This window comes from Hetaerina americana, unplaced genomic scaffold (assembly GCF_022747635.1).
Source record: "Hetaerina americana unplaced genomic scaffold, ioHetAmer1.1.p SCAF_109, whole genome shotgun sequence".
NCBI classification, from domain to species: domain Eukaryota; kingdom Metazoa; phylum Arthropoda; class Insecta; order Odonata; family Calopterygidae; genus Hetaerina; species Hetaerina americana.
The window spans coordinates 1,072,086-1,089,684 of NW_027286170.1; the positions used below are offsets into that span (position 1 = coordinate 1,072,086).

The 17,599-nt window shown below is 34.2% G+C and overlaps 1 protein-coding gene across 1 annotated transcript in view; it reads left to right on the forward strand.

Annotated features, from left to right (window-relative positions):
* Window positions 1-4,378: 4,378 nt before the first annotated feature.
* Window positions 4,379-17,599, forward strand: part of Ptp69D (Protein tyrosine phosphatase 69D) — a 34,203-nt gene continuing 20,982 nt past the window's right edge. The window contains exons 1-8 of the mRNA XM_071599183.1: window positions 4,379-4,633; window positions 5,734-5,881; window positions 6,369-6,523; window positions 6,856-6,997; window positions 10,251-10,402; window positions 11,138-11,247; window positions 13,667-13,853; window positions 15,779-16,087. Coding sequence (XP_071455284.1) covers window positions 4,546-4,633; window positions 5,734-5,881; window positions 6,369-6,523; window positions 6,856-6,997; window positions 10,251-10,402; window positions 11,138-11,247; window positions 13,667-13,853; window positions 15,779-16,087 — 1,291 coding nt within the window. The 5' untranslated portion in view covers window positions 4,379-4,545. The remainder of the gene's footprint in view (window positions 4,634-5,733; window positions 5,882-6,368; window positions 6,524-6,855; window positions 6,998-10,250; window positions 10,403-11,137; window positions 11,248-13,666; window positions 13,854-15,778; window positions 16,088-17,599) is intronic.

Genomic DNA, 17,599 nt, shown 5'->3' on the forward strand with positions numbered 1-17,599 from the left:
TAGCTAATAGTGTAGCTCACATAAATGTATTCATTTTCCTCATACTGATTTGTTATGTCAGTGATACATTACTTGGTGAGAAAAAATTCATAAATTGATAATTTTCTGATAAAAATATATACCGAAAAAAGCAATGGTGCCTTAAACTTATAATATTGCTTTTAATGATCCTTAATTAGTGGACAAACATTCCAGACAAAAACCAATGAGTCCAATCTTACTTTATTGGAAAAAATATATTACCACCCAGATAAAATTGAGTTTTCCAGTAGTAATTTCATGAAATAGGTATTCTAAGTATATGCTATATTGAAAAAGTAATGATTAAAAATTACCAAACATCACCAAATGCTAAATCGTACACTGTACTTTATGATTACCACTCACATAAAAGCAAACAAAAGACAGAGTTGTGTGAATATTATCCTCAAAATAACTATGCACCTGTTTTGGGTTAAATACTAGTTCTACTTCAATTTAACTGTTTAATTTTACAGATGTGTCCACAAATTATGTAAATATAAAGAAATGAACCAAGACTAGATGGTGACATAAGAAGAAGAATTGCATTGCATTGATTGAAGAATTAAAAATAAAAAAAGATAGTAAATATTTCAAAAAGAGGAGAGAGTAGATGATCTAGATGCTGGGTAAGGATGCTAAGAAAAGACTAGAGAAAATTTTGTTTGAGTCTGGTTTTAAAAACATCTTAAATGTGGATTGGATGCTCTTGACTTGGAGAAAGATGGAAAGGTGAATTTGACAGAAAGGAAAGCAAACAAGGATGGGTTACATATGGCTGGGGAGAAGAGGAGATGGTTGGCATTAATCCAAAGGAAGTGGGTGGTAGATACAGAGTAATTTAATTGGCGATAGAATGTAGCAGACTGTGATAGAGGAGAAATTAATGTAAGGAAGCAAAGAGGTAGGGTAAACAAATATATATTGAATGGAAAGTAGGGAGGAAGGAAGTACCTATGCAGAATTTAAGAATGGTTTATTAGAGTATTGGATGAGCTTGTGTTTTGTTACTAGGGACAAGTAAATTATTATTGGCAGTTTTTAGTAGATTTTTAGCTGGTAGTCTTTGCCTATCCAAAGCTATCTATATAGATAGGCTATCCAAGCCTATCTATCAAATGGTAGAATTACAATAGTAATAATAATCTACATTAAATGATGTAGTCTTTCTAGTCATCTACACAAACGGGAAAAAATAGAAAGCTGAAGAACTTTCTTCTGTATTCCTTATCGTTTATGAAATGAGTAAAGCCGTAATATATGATAGATGCAATAGTAAATCTAGTTTCAGATCGCTAAATTTAAGGACAGTCTGGGTTTGAATGGCCCAATATGAGGGTTTATGGATTTTTTTGTGAAATGAATACCGAAGGGTTAAAGATGGCTTCTATTTTCACTCCCATTAAGGAACAATACAAAAAAACGCACAAACAGTTCAAACTATTACAGCATTGAAGAAAACAGAGTCTCATCTATGGATGGTATAAACAAGAATAAGGAGTTTTGTATTAAACTGATATAAAAATGTTGCATCCCATTACTTTTTTTTCAACTTGATAATAAAAATTGCAATTTTCAACCCTTTGCAAGTGGAAAAATAGCCATTTGATACTTAGGCCAATACATTCTCACCCAATACCTGTGCATGTTGCACCAGAAACTTCGTTTCACAGCAAATTTCCTATGTATTCTCAAATAATTATTTTTTAAGCAATATATATATATATATAATGTCATGATTTTACATATAGTTGTTTTACTTTTGGGAAGAAACAACTTCATGGAATTTTGGCAGTGACGAGAAGATAATGTGCCCATTCTGAATGCATCATTTTATCTGATAAAACCATTATAGTATCATTTGTTATAAATCATAGCATATGTCATTTCATTATAATTCAAATTTGTGTATCCTTGCATTTGTGCAGGAAAGACCTAAATATAAAAATGCTACAATTTATTTAGTTTCATCCAATTCTTTTCAGTTTTCTACATAATAAAGATTAATGGTGTTTTAATATGCTCACATGCCCAATCTTCTGAGAAAGATGCTATTCATGAACCAATTGAAGGTTGTAGTCAGAGCAATAGTGATGACCAAGATGAAAATTATGTAGTCCCTCATTAACCTAAGAGAAAAGATTTCCTCCTGGAGTCATAAGTAATGTACACCTGCTCAAACTTCCTTATTAAGTTTAAGATTATTTCTGAGAGTATTTGGCAGAGATTGGGACATAATTCCTTTCAGAATGGAAAAATTTAAAGTCACTTAGTAATACTACATAATATGCAGAACGGGGTTTTTTTTAATCTGATGAATGTGCATTTCTGATAATACAATGTATAATACATGAACCCTATTGCGTGAAGAACAGATTTTTTACTGGTAAATGACTGGCACTCAACAACATCAGGTGCTTCCCCATTGCCCATATCCTCTGTAAGATGGTCTAATAATATATTTCCAACATGAATGCTAAACTAATCTGCTATCATTTGAATTCAAGGGTCTATTATTTAATCTCCACGCAGAGACTGATTCCCAACCCAGTTCTTTTAATAATCTAGATATGCAACTAAGCTTATCAGAACCATGTTTTGCAAATCAAACTCCTATATGCTGCACTCAACCTAATTCCACAATCAATTCAACTTTACAAAGATCACTCATACCTGCTGCATATTCTAAATGAGGTCTAACTAGGAAAAGATAAAGATTACTCTTTACTTAAGCTGAAGCAAAAAGGAAAAGCAGCCATCCTCCTCTGAATGCAACAATGAAAGATTGTCTCCAGAGGAAATGCAAAAAACAGCTCTTTTCTGGGTTATCCATATCCTTCAGATACGGAGAAGTTGTGCTATGTGCCCATAACTACAGCACTTTCAGAAGGATATAACACAGTGGAAATAAGCAAGACATCTATGGAACTGCATTGAACAAACTTGGGATCATCAAATGTAGTGGAGATAATTCAAAGGAATAAGTGGAAGAATGGCCTCATTTTGCAATGGTTACACCTCACCTTGAATAAGTGTATATGGATTGGGATGCTACAAGGAAGGATGTAATTTTGACATTAAACAAGATAAAGAGAAAAGGCACTTGCATGACAAATAGTTTTTGAGGAGTTGAAAGAGGAAGCTCTCGTGATACTTTGGAGTAGGTAGGCATTAGGGAACGTCTAAAACCTACCTTAAACACATACCCTGAATGAACATCTAATCATACCCATCATACTATTTGAAAATATTGAACACCAAAAAACCCTATTTTATACATTGAAGAGAAAATATGATGATGTTGAAGACAAATAAAAGGAAGGGTATTTCAATATTTTTAGTTGACCTATATTTAATATAATTAAGAGCATCTCTATCTTTTTACATGTTGAATCATGCACAAGACACTTTTATGGATTAGAATTTTATGATACTTTAAAATCATTTAATGCGGTGTTCAAGGTAAATATTTTATTCTTTGGCCTTATGGGGTTGGGCTTAATTTTTCCAACAGTCAATTTAAAGATCGGAGTCGATTAAATTAGAATGAATTCAATTAATTGTAGATACTAACTCAAGCTAATAGTGAGCAAGTAGTTTTCGGCAAGAATATATACATTATTGCTCATTTATGAAATATTTACCTTAACATATAGAAATCTACTAAAATTTACTGGACTAGTCATGGAGCAACACATCTAATAAAGAAGCAACCCCACGACATTTCACGAGCATTACGCGTAGCTACGTGCTACATAACTTGTTTGCTCATCAACATATTTCAGATATTAAGGAAGGGGATGAAGAAAAGCGGAGAAGGTCCCATAATGCCATCATCTTAAATAGACATCTATTAATATGGCCAATTTACGTTACATTCTTTTCTGAACGGTGAAACATTATTTTGAAACATAGTATTTACACATTAAGATTGATGGAAACGAACGAATAAGAAATGTCGACGGTTATGGCAGGTTGCTGCACCTAATACCTTAGACTTAATCCATAAGCTTTATTTGCACAAAATATCCTCTTTTTCTAATGTCACTTATGTAAGGTGGAGGAAATTAGGAAGTTAAAAACCATGAGCGAATCTCTACGCATTGCCTTCATGTCTCTTCAAGCATTGGCATATCGAGTTTATTTCCCAAAGAATATTTTTATGTTACTCCTGATCCTCACGAACTCCAACTTTAACACTTAACCCATGCACAATATTTACCCGTTCGGGAATTTTCATGAGCTAGCGATTGATTGTGAACGGATCGACAAGCAGCGATCGACTTCACGAAAAATCGAAAGTTTCTCGTAACAGCTCGAATGAGACATTTCTGGGAGGTTATATAACGGTAATAACTAGGGACAGCTGAGTGGAGGGATACGTTTTGTTGACATATAGTTGTATATATTATGTTTCTAGCGTCTTTCTGTGAAGGAGGGGTCTCTCGGCCATGTGTCATGACGGCATAACGTCCTGTCAACTCTAAATAAATTAATTTCCACCATAGTTACCGGTTGGTCGCCATGATGGGAAGCCAAGCCCAGATGCCGAACAAACTTTTGGTTTTCATCTTTCTGTCATGTTTTATGGTACAGTTACATTTTGCTGCAGGTTAGTTCCAGATTATAGATTTTATTAGTTTTCACGCGGTTTTTCCTCAGTTTTGTAGGATGTCGTATTTACCTCAGTGGTGTAAACAAATGTCTATAAAACGTTGTTGGCTGGTTGTCAACTAAACTTGTGCAAGCGGTTAAATTTCATGGATTACTGTGTAGTTGTTGACTGATTTTCCGTAAATTTACCCGTTTTTTTCTGAGTGGAATGACGGGTTGCACTCATTGTTTTGTTGATACTGTTATTTAAGTATGACTTCTTGGTTTGAATGTTACTGTAATCTGTTCGTTTCACTTCTGAGGTTCTTACAATACTTCACTCGCTGTACATGGTGTCCAATTAGACAGTTATTCATGTATGTATGAATAATTGGCTATATCAACCATGTTCACCTATTCAATCCATTGTAATAGATAATTTTTGAATGAAACTTGTATCTAATATTGGCAATTTAAATATATAAGTGCCGAGCATTTGATGATTATGGGGTAATTTAGGTAGCTGTGTAGACAAACATTCGCGATTCTTTTTTAAATGAATCATATTTTCCTCTAAACCTCTGTCGTTTTCAAGCATTTACGGTATTGTTTTGGTACATTATTGTATCTGCTTTTCAACCCTATACACAATGGGCATTTAACTTTCTTGGAAAGTTTGTCATGCAGTATTCACCGGTGGGACATAATGATGACGCCTACGAGGTTATCTTGTTCAAGTCGATAAATGTTACACTCGAGTTTTTAAGGGCTTGTTAATAATTGATTTTGTCATGATTTCATCTGATTTCTGAATAAATGACCGTGGCTGAAGATTTTGTAAATCCAATGAATATATTATTAATTAATTTGAATTGAGGTTGAACCAAGTCCATGCATGTGAATGACACTTGAATAATGCTTTTCCTGGGTGTAAGAAATATTTTTCATGGAAAAAATAGTGCTTTATATTTGAATAGTAACGAATATTGTTTACATGTAACATATTTCATTTGTTGTGGGTTTTTCCTATTTAAATTATCTCAAGGTACCTGATTGTGTCATGAATCGCCAAAAATATTATTACTAACGTGGTTTTCTCACCTCACACTATCTTTTCAGACCAACCGAAGACTGTAATCACGAGCATTCCATTGGAGAAAAATGATTTTTCAGAGTGTGAAAATGTAACACTTGTTTGCAAAGTGGCTCCGATTGACTCCATTATTTGGTGGGAAATTGATGGGAGAAACATAATTAATGATAAAAGGTGATGTTTGAAATGATTACTTGAATGTTGTGATTATATATGTCAGTAATAGCTGCTTTTATTATGTATTAAAATTAATTTTCCCACTTGAACGATTGTTTAAATTGTTATAGAGAGATGATTAGCTCTAAAAGCAACTGATTTGTCGTGTGTCATCATTGAGTGTTAACATTTTCTACCATAAATGTTGACATTCAATTGTAGTTAGTGGAGCCTCTTGTTGTAAATTATACCATCCATGTACTCCAGTATCTAACAAATCACTGGTGTATGTGTTTTATCCAAATTAAGAATTTATGTTTTCGTGCATTGTAAGGGCTTATATGTGGTCACTGGAACCCCTTGGAAACCTGATTAATGGTTCATGCCTACTTAGTTTTTTTACCTGTATTTATCTTATACTTCCCTTTAATATTCTTTTTTATATCAATTCAGTCTTACTCCATTAGTTTTTATTGATAACCATTTATATTTTTGCTGATTTCAGGTACATATTTAACAATGAAACAATTGGAGATGTAGTCAAATCATCACTCCATATTTCCTGTGCAAGCTATGAAGACTCTGGGAACTATACCTGTCATGCATCTGATAACAGCCTCACTGAAAATGTAACAGAGACTTTTCCAGTTAGTGTGGAAGGTAAAGCGCATTTCTGTGACTGTGATGTTTAAGTAGATCATAATGCAAAATAATCATAGGTAAAAATTATGAACTTATGTATATACCTTGAAATAAATTTTTTTCATATTTGACTGAAAAGTTTACTGTGTACTTCCTCCATATTGTTCAATCACAGCAAAATTAGCTAATAATGAAGATTTTTATTTAGGTATTGGTTTTTAGGTTATATTTTATGGAGATCTGCTCTGTCAAAATTATCAATTATGAAGGCTTTAAGACGCTGAGCCACTATCTACTCCACAATACCAAAAGTTGCATGTTCATGTTACAGCTATTTATTTTCTTTTCAGTGTTTGCTGAAATTCTTGAAGCGAATGGTGCAAGGGAAAACGAGGGGAAGGAAGTAACTCTTTCTTGTTTAGTGAAGGGGTATCCTATGACAGGATTTTACTGGCAAAAAGGTGATGATGAAACAACAATTGAAACATACAGGTGAGTAAATATCAATACACCTTGATCTTGTTTCAATCAAACAACTGTCCCTCCAATGTTTTGGGTTAACTAGAAATGATATAATTAATGAGTGTATTAGAAAATATAGGAGAGATAAGGAAACTTATCTGCAGCCTGTACATGTCTCAGACTGCTCAGGTGTGTATGATGGATAGAGAAACTGGATGGCAGTTTTAGGAAGATGCGGAGATATAGGGTTGCCTGTTATCTCACATTTTTTCAGTCCCATGTTTGGAGGGAGTGGCATGGGAAGAACTGGACATAGTAATGAATCTGTGGAGAATTCATAGAATCAGTTAGGTTTGCAGATGATCAAGCTTAAGTAGCCAATCAGTTTTGGGGCTGCAATCATTGCGTAGTGCATTAGAAATTGTGTGATAATAGTTATGGGTTGACGATCTATGTAAATGAAAACAAAGGTTATGTGGTTTTTGAGGAGGAGAAAGGCTAAGTTTAAAATACGAGGGCAGTATTAGAGCAGGTAGAACACTCAACCTATCTTGGAAGTGGTTTGGACCAAGATCAACCTTAAAAAGAACTGCATTAGGTGAAGAATCTTTTGTCTGGAGAGGAGGGATTTCATGACGGGGATGCTGAGAGAAGATTGGTGAAGTAGTAATATAGGCAGTAGATTTGTATGATCTGAAACATGGTTGATAAAGCAAGATAATAGGCACGGAGATTGGAAGTATTTGAGTTGTGGGGGAGGTGGATAATGGAAAAGGTAAAGTTGTCAGAAAGAAAAACCAATTAAGAGGTGTAAGAAATGGATTTTTAATCATAATTCATGCTGATGTTTTTTGCCAATGCTAGCAGCAATTTGAAAATTGAACCTCTGGCTGTTTACCATTCAAAAACTCCATAAGTGTTGAATGGAGTGTAAATTGTGCAAATTGAATTCGCATTTGAGTGAAGATGATCCATGATCCTAAACAATATATTTTTTTATTAAACCATATGCATAGTTTATTTTTAGACATGGAACACATTGGATTTTACGTCAATTTATTTGGGAAAAATCTTTTTGCTTAACGAGTTTTTCGCATCATGAGTAAGATTCTGGAACGAATAATGCTCGTTAAGCAAGGTTCCACCATAGTAATCTCTCTGCTCTTTCAAAATCAATTTGTTATTACTTTTCAATAACCCTTCATTTAATCAGCTATAATTATTGCATGTAATGTCTTTCTGTCCCTTTCCAAATGATATACAGTCAGCAGTGTTGGTCAAATCATCAGAGCAAAAGTCTGTTTAGATGTCATAGGAATTTGAAGAGTTAACCATTGAAATTCATCATTGAATTATTGGTAAAAATATGCTGAAATAATAAAACCGAATTTTAACTGAATCTGGAAGTAGGATAGAAAAATATAAACAATGGTGATCAAAATTAAATGGAAAGTTATTTGCAAATTAACGAAGAATGATGCTAGCCTTTATTCTTTGTGATATAATGCATGGCCCTGCGGAATTGAAAAAATCATTCCAGAGACTTGAATTTAGCCATGGGGTGATTTTTTCATTACCAATTACAACAGGAAGCATTGGCTTATAATGGACAAATATGATATGTTGATATGCATAACAATATAATGTAGCAATAATCAATATTCTTTCATATGGCATAGAAAAAATCAGATAATGATAGAATGCATAACTAATAAATAATGCGCTATAGGAAGTTAATCTATGATAGTCAAAACAATCAAAAGATGAACATTTTATTCAAATTTCATTTAAAAGTTTCATTTCAGTCATAGAATTGTGCTTGATAATATTACTGTACTCGATTGATATATTAAAAAGGGATCATTTTTCCCATGGAAGAATTTTGAAGTTAGTACATCGTTCTCCGCCATGTAGATACTTAATGTTATTTAACTATATGAGTATGTTCCATATTTTCTTGCCTAAGTTGCCTTGCAGTTTTGGGGCTGAAATCACTAGATTTTTCAAATCTTCATTTTTTTACCCAAGATTCTGGGCATTTAATACCCCATGTGCAAACCGCTTAATCCAATCCCTGAAAGTTATCATGATTTACCAACTTTCTCATTAGTTACTCTGGTTTGTTTTTATTCCTTCTTTTAACAAGGAAAATCTATTTTCAATTGTTAGTTTTTCCTGGTTTGCTACCAAACCAGGATAAAAGGCCTTTCTGTGCCAATCAAGTGCTTACTTCAAACTCCTGTTGGACTCAAAGGCCAATGTTTTATGAAGGGCTGATAATTGTCATTGTTCAAAATCTATTTAAAAATTTTATTCAGCAGTGTCTAACATCAATGTCATTCTATGAAATTTCAACTTCATATTACGATGAATAATAAAAATTTTTCCAGGGTGTTTTTCTTGTTTACCAAAACCTCATGAAAAACCGAGCTGAACAGTGAATAAACATCTGAACTGCCAATCAAATTATTAGTTTTTGAATAGTAAGAGCAATTCTCAAGTTCTTATAGGTTTTAAATATGCCCACAACATGCCTTTCTTTATTGAAAATATCTGACACTATCATCATCACATTATACGTTAAATAATGTCCTAGTTAAAAATAACTTGTATCGTCTATTCTTTTGGTGAATTTTGGATGGCAAGTTAATTAAATTTAGGCAGCTCCCAAACATGTACTCTTGTTTGTGATAAAATATAAAAGGAGTATTGTGTTTGGAAGTGCTGCAAGGGTATCTTCCTGAATAAAATTAGGGTTTTGCAGTATAATGATCAATAATCATTATTTTTGTAGTACCAAATAAAAAAAAGCAAGTTAGCAACCTGAAAATTAGTTTCAAAAGTGAGGGTAGAGCTCTAATAATACCAGGGCTAAAAACATGTGAAATTCACACACTAGGATAGTAGGACATGTTTTAACTAAAGTAAAACTGAGGTAGCCATTAACATCACTCAGAATTGAACCCAGACCCTCCAGTACCAACTATCAGTTTTTGGTTTCGCCCTGTGTAACTTATTAGTTCCCAAAATGGCACTATATTTAAGTTATAGTTAAGAAATACCACGGAAATGGTAGAACTTTTTAACTTTAAGCTTTTTTATTCTTAGTGATTATTTGAAAATTGAATTGATGTTTTCTTTGTCAACTTTACTCAGGTGTATCCATTTATTGTACCTTAATGTCTCACGTTAGTGATGAAAAAGTAATATCGCAGATTCTCCGGAGATCTAAAAGCCCAAATTAACAATACCTTAGTTCTCAAAAGTCATTTCATTATTCCAGGAGCAGTATGGAATTGGTCCCTACCAATAAAACTTTTATTCATGAAATGAAATTGAGGCTGAACACTTCAGGGAAAAATAATGGTACCTACTACTGTAAAGCTGTTGGTCCTCAAGGAGAAATCAGTGCACCTGCTCATCTTTTTGTCCGGCGTAAGTTTCCTGTGATCCTTAGATTTTTAGTAAACTTTTTTAAAAATCTTGGTAGATTGTGCATATTTGATTTTTTTGCTCGTTGTATCATGTCATTTAAGATCTAGGCACTAGTGTGACATTATTTTCAGTGCACTGAATTGTTTGTTGAGAACATCAGTGATCAGATATTTCAAATTAACATTATTTGGAATATGGGATCACTGATGTTGGCTATCTAGAAGTGAATGGTTATTCAATACAAGTTTTTATTCATGCTATAAATTAATCATTTGTTGATTTTGGTAAAGGTGATGTTGGTAGCTTGAAGACTTAAGGGTTGAGTGTACCCTTGTCTTACACCTTGATATACTTTCACTGTCATTATTAGTTACTACTTCATTTGATGTTTGAGAAAGTACGTATTTGTGTATTCACTATTCATTGATTTGTTTACCATGTGTGTTTTCATCTTTCTGGTCTTCAGGGTATTGACTGTAATGGTGAATGCTGTTTATTTTTGATAATTATTTGTACATATGCAAATTATGTGACTAATTTTTCTCTTATGCCTTGGATTTTTTATTTCATTTTTATTTGATGCTCCCAACTTGTATAAAAACAGTTTAAAAGTTTAGTTGCTATGGTGGCTATCATATTGATTTTGGCTAATTATTTTTATATACTACTGCTGGAGTTGCCAGCTGTTTATTAAAAAAATTAGTTTTTTGATGCATGTTTTTCTTCCTTTTCTAGATAAACCTCAAGCCATCATTGATTTTGTGAAAGCTATTGGTTCTACAAAGTTTTACATGAATTGGACAGTGAACGATGGAAATGAACCCATCAATATGTACTCTGTTTGGGTTAGTATCTCAGTGTAAATTGACAAGTTTTCTTAGTCTGTACATAGGCTGTGCTGTGTGCTCTTCTTCCCAAGTTTTCTTGGCCTATGGGTGCACCTTTCTCATGGCAAACATGCAGAGCTCTCCGCCAGTAAATCAGTTTGATAATGACATATCTTAGTTCAATAGTTTCAGCCTCAACTTTGTGGAAGTTCATTTTAATAAATGAAAAAGAAACACTTTGTTTCAATCCACCACTTTATTACAGGTACGACTAGTTTCGACGCTACGGCGTCATCCTCAGGTACAAAGTTTAAAGTCACAATCATTGTATATATACCCTCTTCTGGAAAGGGTGGGGGAGTTGTGGGAAGAGGGGGCGGGGAGGGGAGTACGGGGGTAGGTACGAAAGAATGTGGGAGAGGGTAGGAAACACCAGGAAAAGCGTTGCCAAACACCTGTGGGAGGAAAATCACACCAGTGATTTCATCCCCAAAATTCTACATCGTGAAGAAAAAGGGAGGAGGATGGACAAGAAGGAAGAGTTGGAGATCCGGAGAACAATGAAGAAACATCCTTTACTCAATGACATTCTGTTTGAAAACGTATCACCTCTCCTGGAAGCCTCCCTAGCAATAACAGAAAAACAGAACCTCTAACCCCTTCCCCCTAACTCCCATTGACTCCTAACCCGTACCTTTATCCCCATTAGCCATTGACTCAAATTATACCGACCAATGAAATTTTTCCCCTCTCTTAACCCACCTTCCAATCCCCCCCACTCACTAACGCTTTTCCTGGTGTTTCCTACCCTCTCCCACATTCTTTCGTACCTACCCCCGTACTCCCCTCCCCGCCCCCTCTTCCCACAACTCCCCCACCCTTTCCAGAAGAGGGTATATATACAATGATTGTGACTTTAAACTTTGTACCTGAGGATGACGCCGTAGCGTCGAAACTAGTCGTACCTGTAATAAAGTGGTGGATTGAAACAAAGTGTTTCTTTTTCATTTATGACATATCTTTATTTGTTTTAAAGTATGCATACATATTTGACTAGTCATTGGAGTTCTACTTGTAATTATGTAATTGGATTTAGTTAAATTCCAAAAGATAATTAATTACCAAAATAAATGCATAAAAAGTGCAGTATTATAAGTAATATCCGGCCTAACAGCTATTTATCATTAGCAGTAAAGCCAAATGTGGTAGAATGATGTGGAATTTTTGAAGGACTTTTACATTCTTAAGATTTACTGATACAATGATATTTTTAAGACAGTTCACTTAGTAAATTGGATAACTACTGCATATTTATAATTTTGTTGAAAAATGTTGATATTGTGTTATTTATAATAAGAATGTGCACTGTGAGCATGGAATGACAGAATTTTGCTTCGTGCACTTATTGAACTTTTACTCCTGAATGCATTGATATAATATTATTTAATTGTATTAAATTGTTATGATGTGCTGTAAAATAATGGATGTGCAATGAAGCACAGATGATTGAAAAACACAGGTTACCAAATTAAGGGGAAAATATGGTCGTGATATGGACAGGTAGATACAGAAACTGTCCTTGTCCATTATGTTTGATTGATTCAAGTGTTTTAACAATGGAAAGTTCATTTTTTCCATTTTCAACAATTATTTAATGATAGAATTATAGATTTTCATGAACACAGACTTATCATAAAGTGGGTAAGAGAATGTATTTTCCTCAATAAGATAAACCAATAGCATAGCCAGGACGAATAGTAATGGCTGACAAAAGATGATTGTTAAAAATGAATAGCTGATGTGGATTCATAATCGTCATATGATACCAATTGAAGTAATGCAGAGCAGGTAATTAATGTTTCATTTTTTGCACATTAAAACTATGTATTTGCCCACCTTAAAGCATACTCTGGAAAATACAGGACTAATGAAAACAAGGGAAAGGATGAATTACAGGAAAGTACAAATAGTACAAAAATGTTTCAGTTATAACATTAAATACTTGTGGTCAACTTTTGATATTGTGAAATTAAAAATTTTTATGATAGCCGAGGTATTTTCAACTTGTATTTCTTAAAAAGTACGTCAAAGTTTCAAAGTGTTCAATTATTTTGACCATTATAATTTTATCAAAATTTTGAGGTGCTGGAGAGGAAGCAGCATGGATAATCTATGCAGGGGTGATTAAGAGTTTCTGATTGTGAATATAGAGGGTGTGAGGTGTTTGAAAGTATTCATTTCACTCCTAACTTCATGGCTGCAGTTTTGTTGCATATTCAATTGAATGTACTTCGATGAAACTTGTGGAAAAGATGCGTTCAATGTTATCAACAGTTATTGGAAACTTGTCATCAATTTATAGTAATGAAATATTGGACCTTATTTTTTTATGAGTGTGAGGTAAAAAAAATTGATCCTTGTTTGTTTCTGTTTTTAGCACATGAATAATGAAACCAATACTTCTGGATGGACCTTACATAACAAGAAAATTGAGGGAAATAATACAAGTGTAATTGTGACTGGACTGGTGCCAAATAATTCATACAAGTTAAAATTAAGTGCCAGCAATGTAATTGGAGATGGAGTTTCTGAGTATGGAAGATGGGTCACTACGCTAGAAAAAGGTAACAAAAATTGAAGAAACATACTTATGTGTATACGAAATTCAGCTTGCTGAAATATATAAGGCTTTTATCGCTCCCTGTTTTTTATGTGGCAATCTGGCATTAGGTTTCTGTTGAATTTTATTAAAAGTAGCAAGATTTTGTGTAATAACAAAGTTAACATCTGCTGATTAATTACTAGTGCTGTAAGAACATTTGTTTTCATTCTCAATGTCATTATGGTGTATAATATATAAATTATTATGGTATAATTATATATATTTAAGTTAATGATATAATGAGGTAAAAAATACACTTTAAAACACTGAAATCATTTTAAGATTATCCCTAGATGAATTCATAGTGCTTGATGATTATTATATGGAAATTTAAGAGCTAGGTCCTGGTTTTCACTTCAAGAGTCTGCCGGACAAGTCAAATGATATAAAATAAAGGATTAGTACAAAGGAAAATTAACAACTGTAATAGCAGAAAATGAATTAAGTCAACTCACACTTGAAAAAGATATAATTATTATAATGTACATACATCCGGGCACACTTCATAAATTCCTTCAAGGTACCTTAAGTTGCCAAGATGTATGAAAAGAAGGAGAAAATGTTTTGAAAAAGTTGCTTTTTTTATTTGATTCCTTGGAGTTGCTCATCTATTTCAATCTCACCAACAGTTCTCAAATATCCATAATATTTTTGCAAGCCTGTGTCTATATAAATTATGTTAGTACCCAGGCTCTCCCTTGACTTGAAAATTTCAACTGATTTTTCAACAGGCTCCTCTTCAGATTCTGTATATACATTTTCCACTGCTGAAACTCTATCAGCAATTTCTTATTTCTTCTACTTAGTGTTTGTAAACCCCAAGCACCTCCAAAAACACAAAGCAAAGCCTCAGCATCTTTAATATTCAAGGATATTTCCTCTACAGCCGGCAAGTGTTCCTAATAATTTTCAGGTTCAAATCCCGTGAAGTGCAAATCAACCTCCTCTCCTCACAGCATCTTTTTCGAAGCTATTGAAATAGGCGATTGTTTCACCTCGCTCCATGAAATATCTGAGTAGAAGCACACAGACTTCATATAATAGGTTTTTGTGCTCACTATTGTTCTTTTTCCCCTGCTGTCTTCAATCTCATCATCGCTTTACTTTATCACTTCTAAAATTTCATTCATAAACTTTCCCCTGCACAATCTCTTGCAAGAAATAATTATGCCTTGTTCAGCTGAAATAATAAAGTTATTACCAGAAAGCAAAATGTCACGGCGGCACAATGTTCACTTAAGTCTGTCATGATAAAAAATGAGGAGCAAGCAAAATTGCTTTTACAGAACGAAATGTTGCGACTGACCTTGACCTTCCCAGATGACAACAATGCCTTCCTAGAACTTATATCGAGTAGCGTTATGCTCACCTAGCAGAAGAAATGCTTACTAAGCTCCACCAACCATAGCACTATTCCCATTATATTTGGATACCCCTGCGTAAATGCCATCATTCTCGGTGAATTTGATAGACTTCATACTTAAAGTGCTGGCTATTTATTTTAATTACCTATGCTGTTATTCCTGAGCCCTTATCCTTTCCCTTAGTTCCTCACTGGTCTTAATCATATACGTGTTCTATGAACTGCACATGCCCTCAACAGTCATACACCACCTAGAGCAACCACTGCTTCTTTAGGTATTACCAAGTTGTGTACTTTTAATTGGTAATAATAGAAATGAGGGGTTCAGAATGTATATTGAAAATTCACAATTTAAAAAAATAAATGCTAATGATTATCACATTTGCATAATTTTATGACATTTTGTCAGATCTGCAAAGAGGGAGTGGTATGAATTTTCTTTCTCTTGTTTAGTTGTCTTTCTATGCCTTTTGTAGAAATTTACTCCACACGTTGATGTTTTATTTTCAATGATATTTTTACAGACCCAGACTTTATTCCTGATATTGAGGTGAAAGGTGTCTCCCGCAGTTCTGTCACAGTGGGCTGGTCAGCCCCACCTCCAGAAATTGAAGATCTTGTCCACTACTATGAGTTAAAATTGCAAGACAATAATACAGAGGAAGAAGCTGATTATCCTACATCACACTCACCTGTGGATTTGAAGCCCTCATATTCATTTGAAAATCTATCACCAGCCACCACATACTACTTCAAGGTCAGAGCATGCAGTGAATATGGGAGGCATTGTTGGAATTGGACAAAAGGTGTAAATGGGACAACAATGGATGGAGGTAATTTTTCCTTGTAATCCGTTGAAAAATCTAAGTTCATTGGGTTGCTACGTATTTGTCCTGGTAATATTCTCAATTTTAAAGAGTATGCTTCCCTCCCACAGAAAGGGGTGGTTCCTTTCTAAATATGCCCAGTGGCAAGTGGTTGCATCCAAATGTGGTGTTTTAGCTGTGGGCTAAGAATTATTTTAAGGCAGGAGTAAGCTCTTTGCGTAGATGAGAACTCAAACCTTCAATAATTCATATATCCAGAAAGAAGATCTCACTTCTCTCCAGACTAGGGGCATTCCCTGCCCTTGTGCTGAACTGCCTTATCCCTTTATGCTCATCTGACCTATGGGATGGAAGGTGGTCATCAAATGTTTTTTTTTAGGCTCCAGAACTTCTCCCATGCTCACCCCTGATATAACATGACACCTTGGCTCTCATGGCAGATACATTAGTGAGTTGGTTGAGGAACCATACTCATTGATGACATTATTCTAGGCATATTTATTAGTGAAGGAACTTAGTCAAGTTCAGGTATTTAGGCAAGAATGAAATTATGATCACTGTGATTTCTTGTAATGATGAAAGAAATCACAGCAATAAAGGTGAAGCTATTAATTTAAAATAATGGCTCCATCCTTATCAAGTGAGGAACCTTTGCTTCTTGAAAATTTATTTTTATTTATTTAGCCTTAGTCTGAAAACAGCACTTTTTGGCCCTTACATCGGTCTATTAACAGTAAAACCAATGGAGATCACAAACACCCAAGCCCAAAGTGCAGGAAAACCCACCCAGGTGGAAATCGAACCCATGACCCTTGGATTTGTAGATGAGGAGGTTACCCCTCCACCACTGGGGCTAGTGAAAGTTGTTTTAATAGTTGAAGGATGACTCAAAGCATAGTACCTTATATTGCTTGGGAAATTCAGCCATCACAGGAGAGGTAATTACTTTCCCTAAGCCTTACATGTATAACCATTAAAATTACAATTTTAATACATTTTCAAGCATAGTGGTTTAATAGATATTTTGTCATTGATCAACCTTAAGCACATATAATTTTTTTCAGTAAGTAATCAATTCTGATGACATTCTTTGTAAACCCATATCAGCATTCGCAAGGAGCTATTAGCGTAGGGGACCTTCAAAATCTTAGGACACAGACATAACAACTAGCATGAGTAGCACACCGTACACTCATCAAAACCCACTGCAAGCCATCAGTGAATGTAACTTGCTCTCAAAATCCTACCCTTAAATATCCTCCATAAGCAGAAATCCATGATTGCCAGGGTGGTTAAAATCCGGCAGAGATGCTCTGAGCCCCTTTTTGCCAGGAGTTCATAAGCAAGGATCCCTACAAACATGTACCATTTATTATAATTTCTATAAATTTCCTTGTTCTTTGATTAGAAAAGGGCTCTTATACCCAAGGTTACCAAAACCCAATGGTACTTTAAAAAATCAAAAAATTATGGATTTTTACCCTCTGGAATTGCTACATTGAAATGAATATTAGCGGA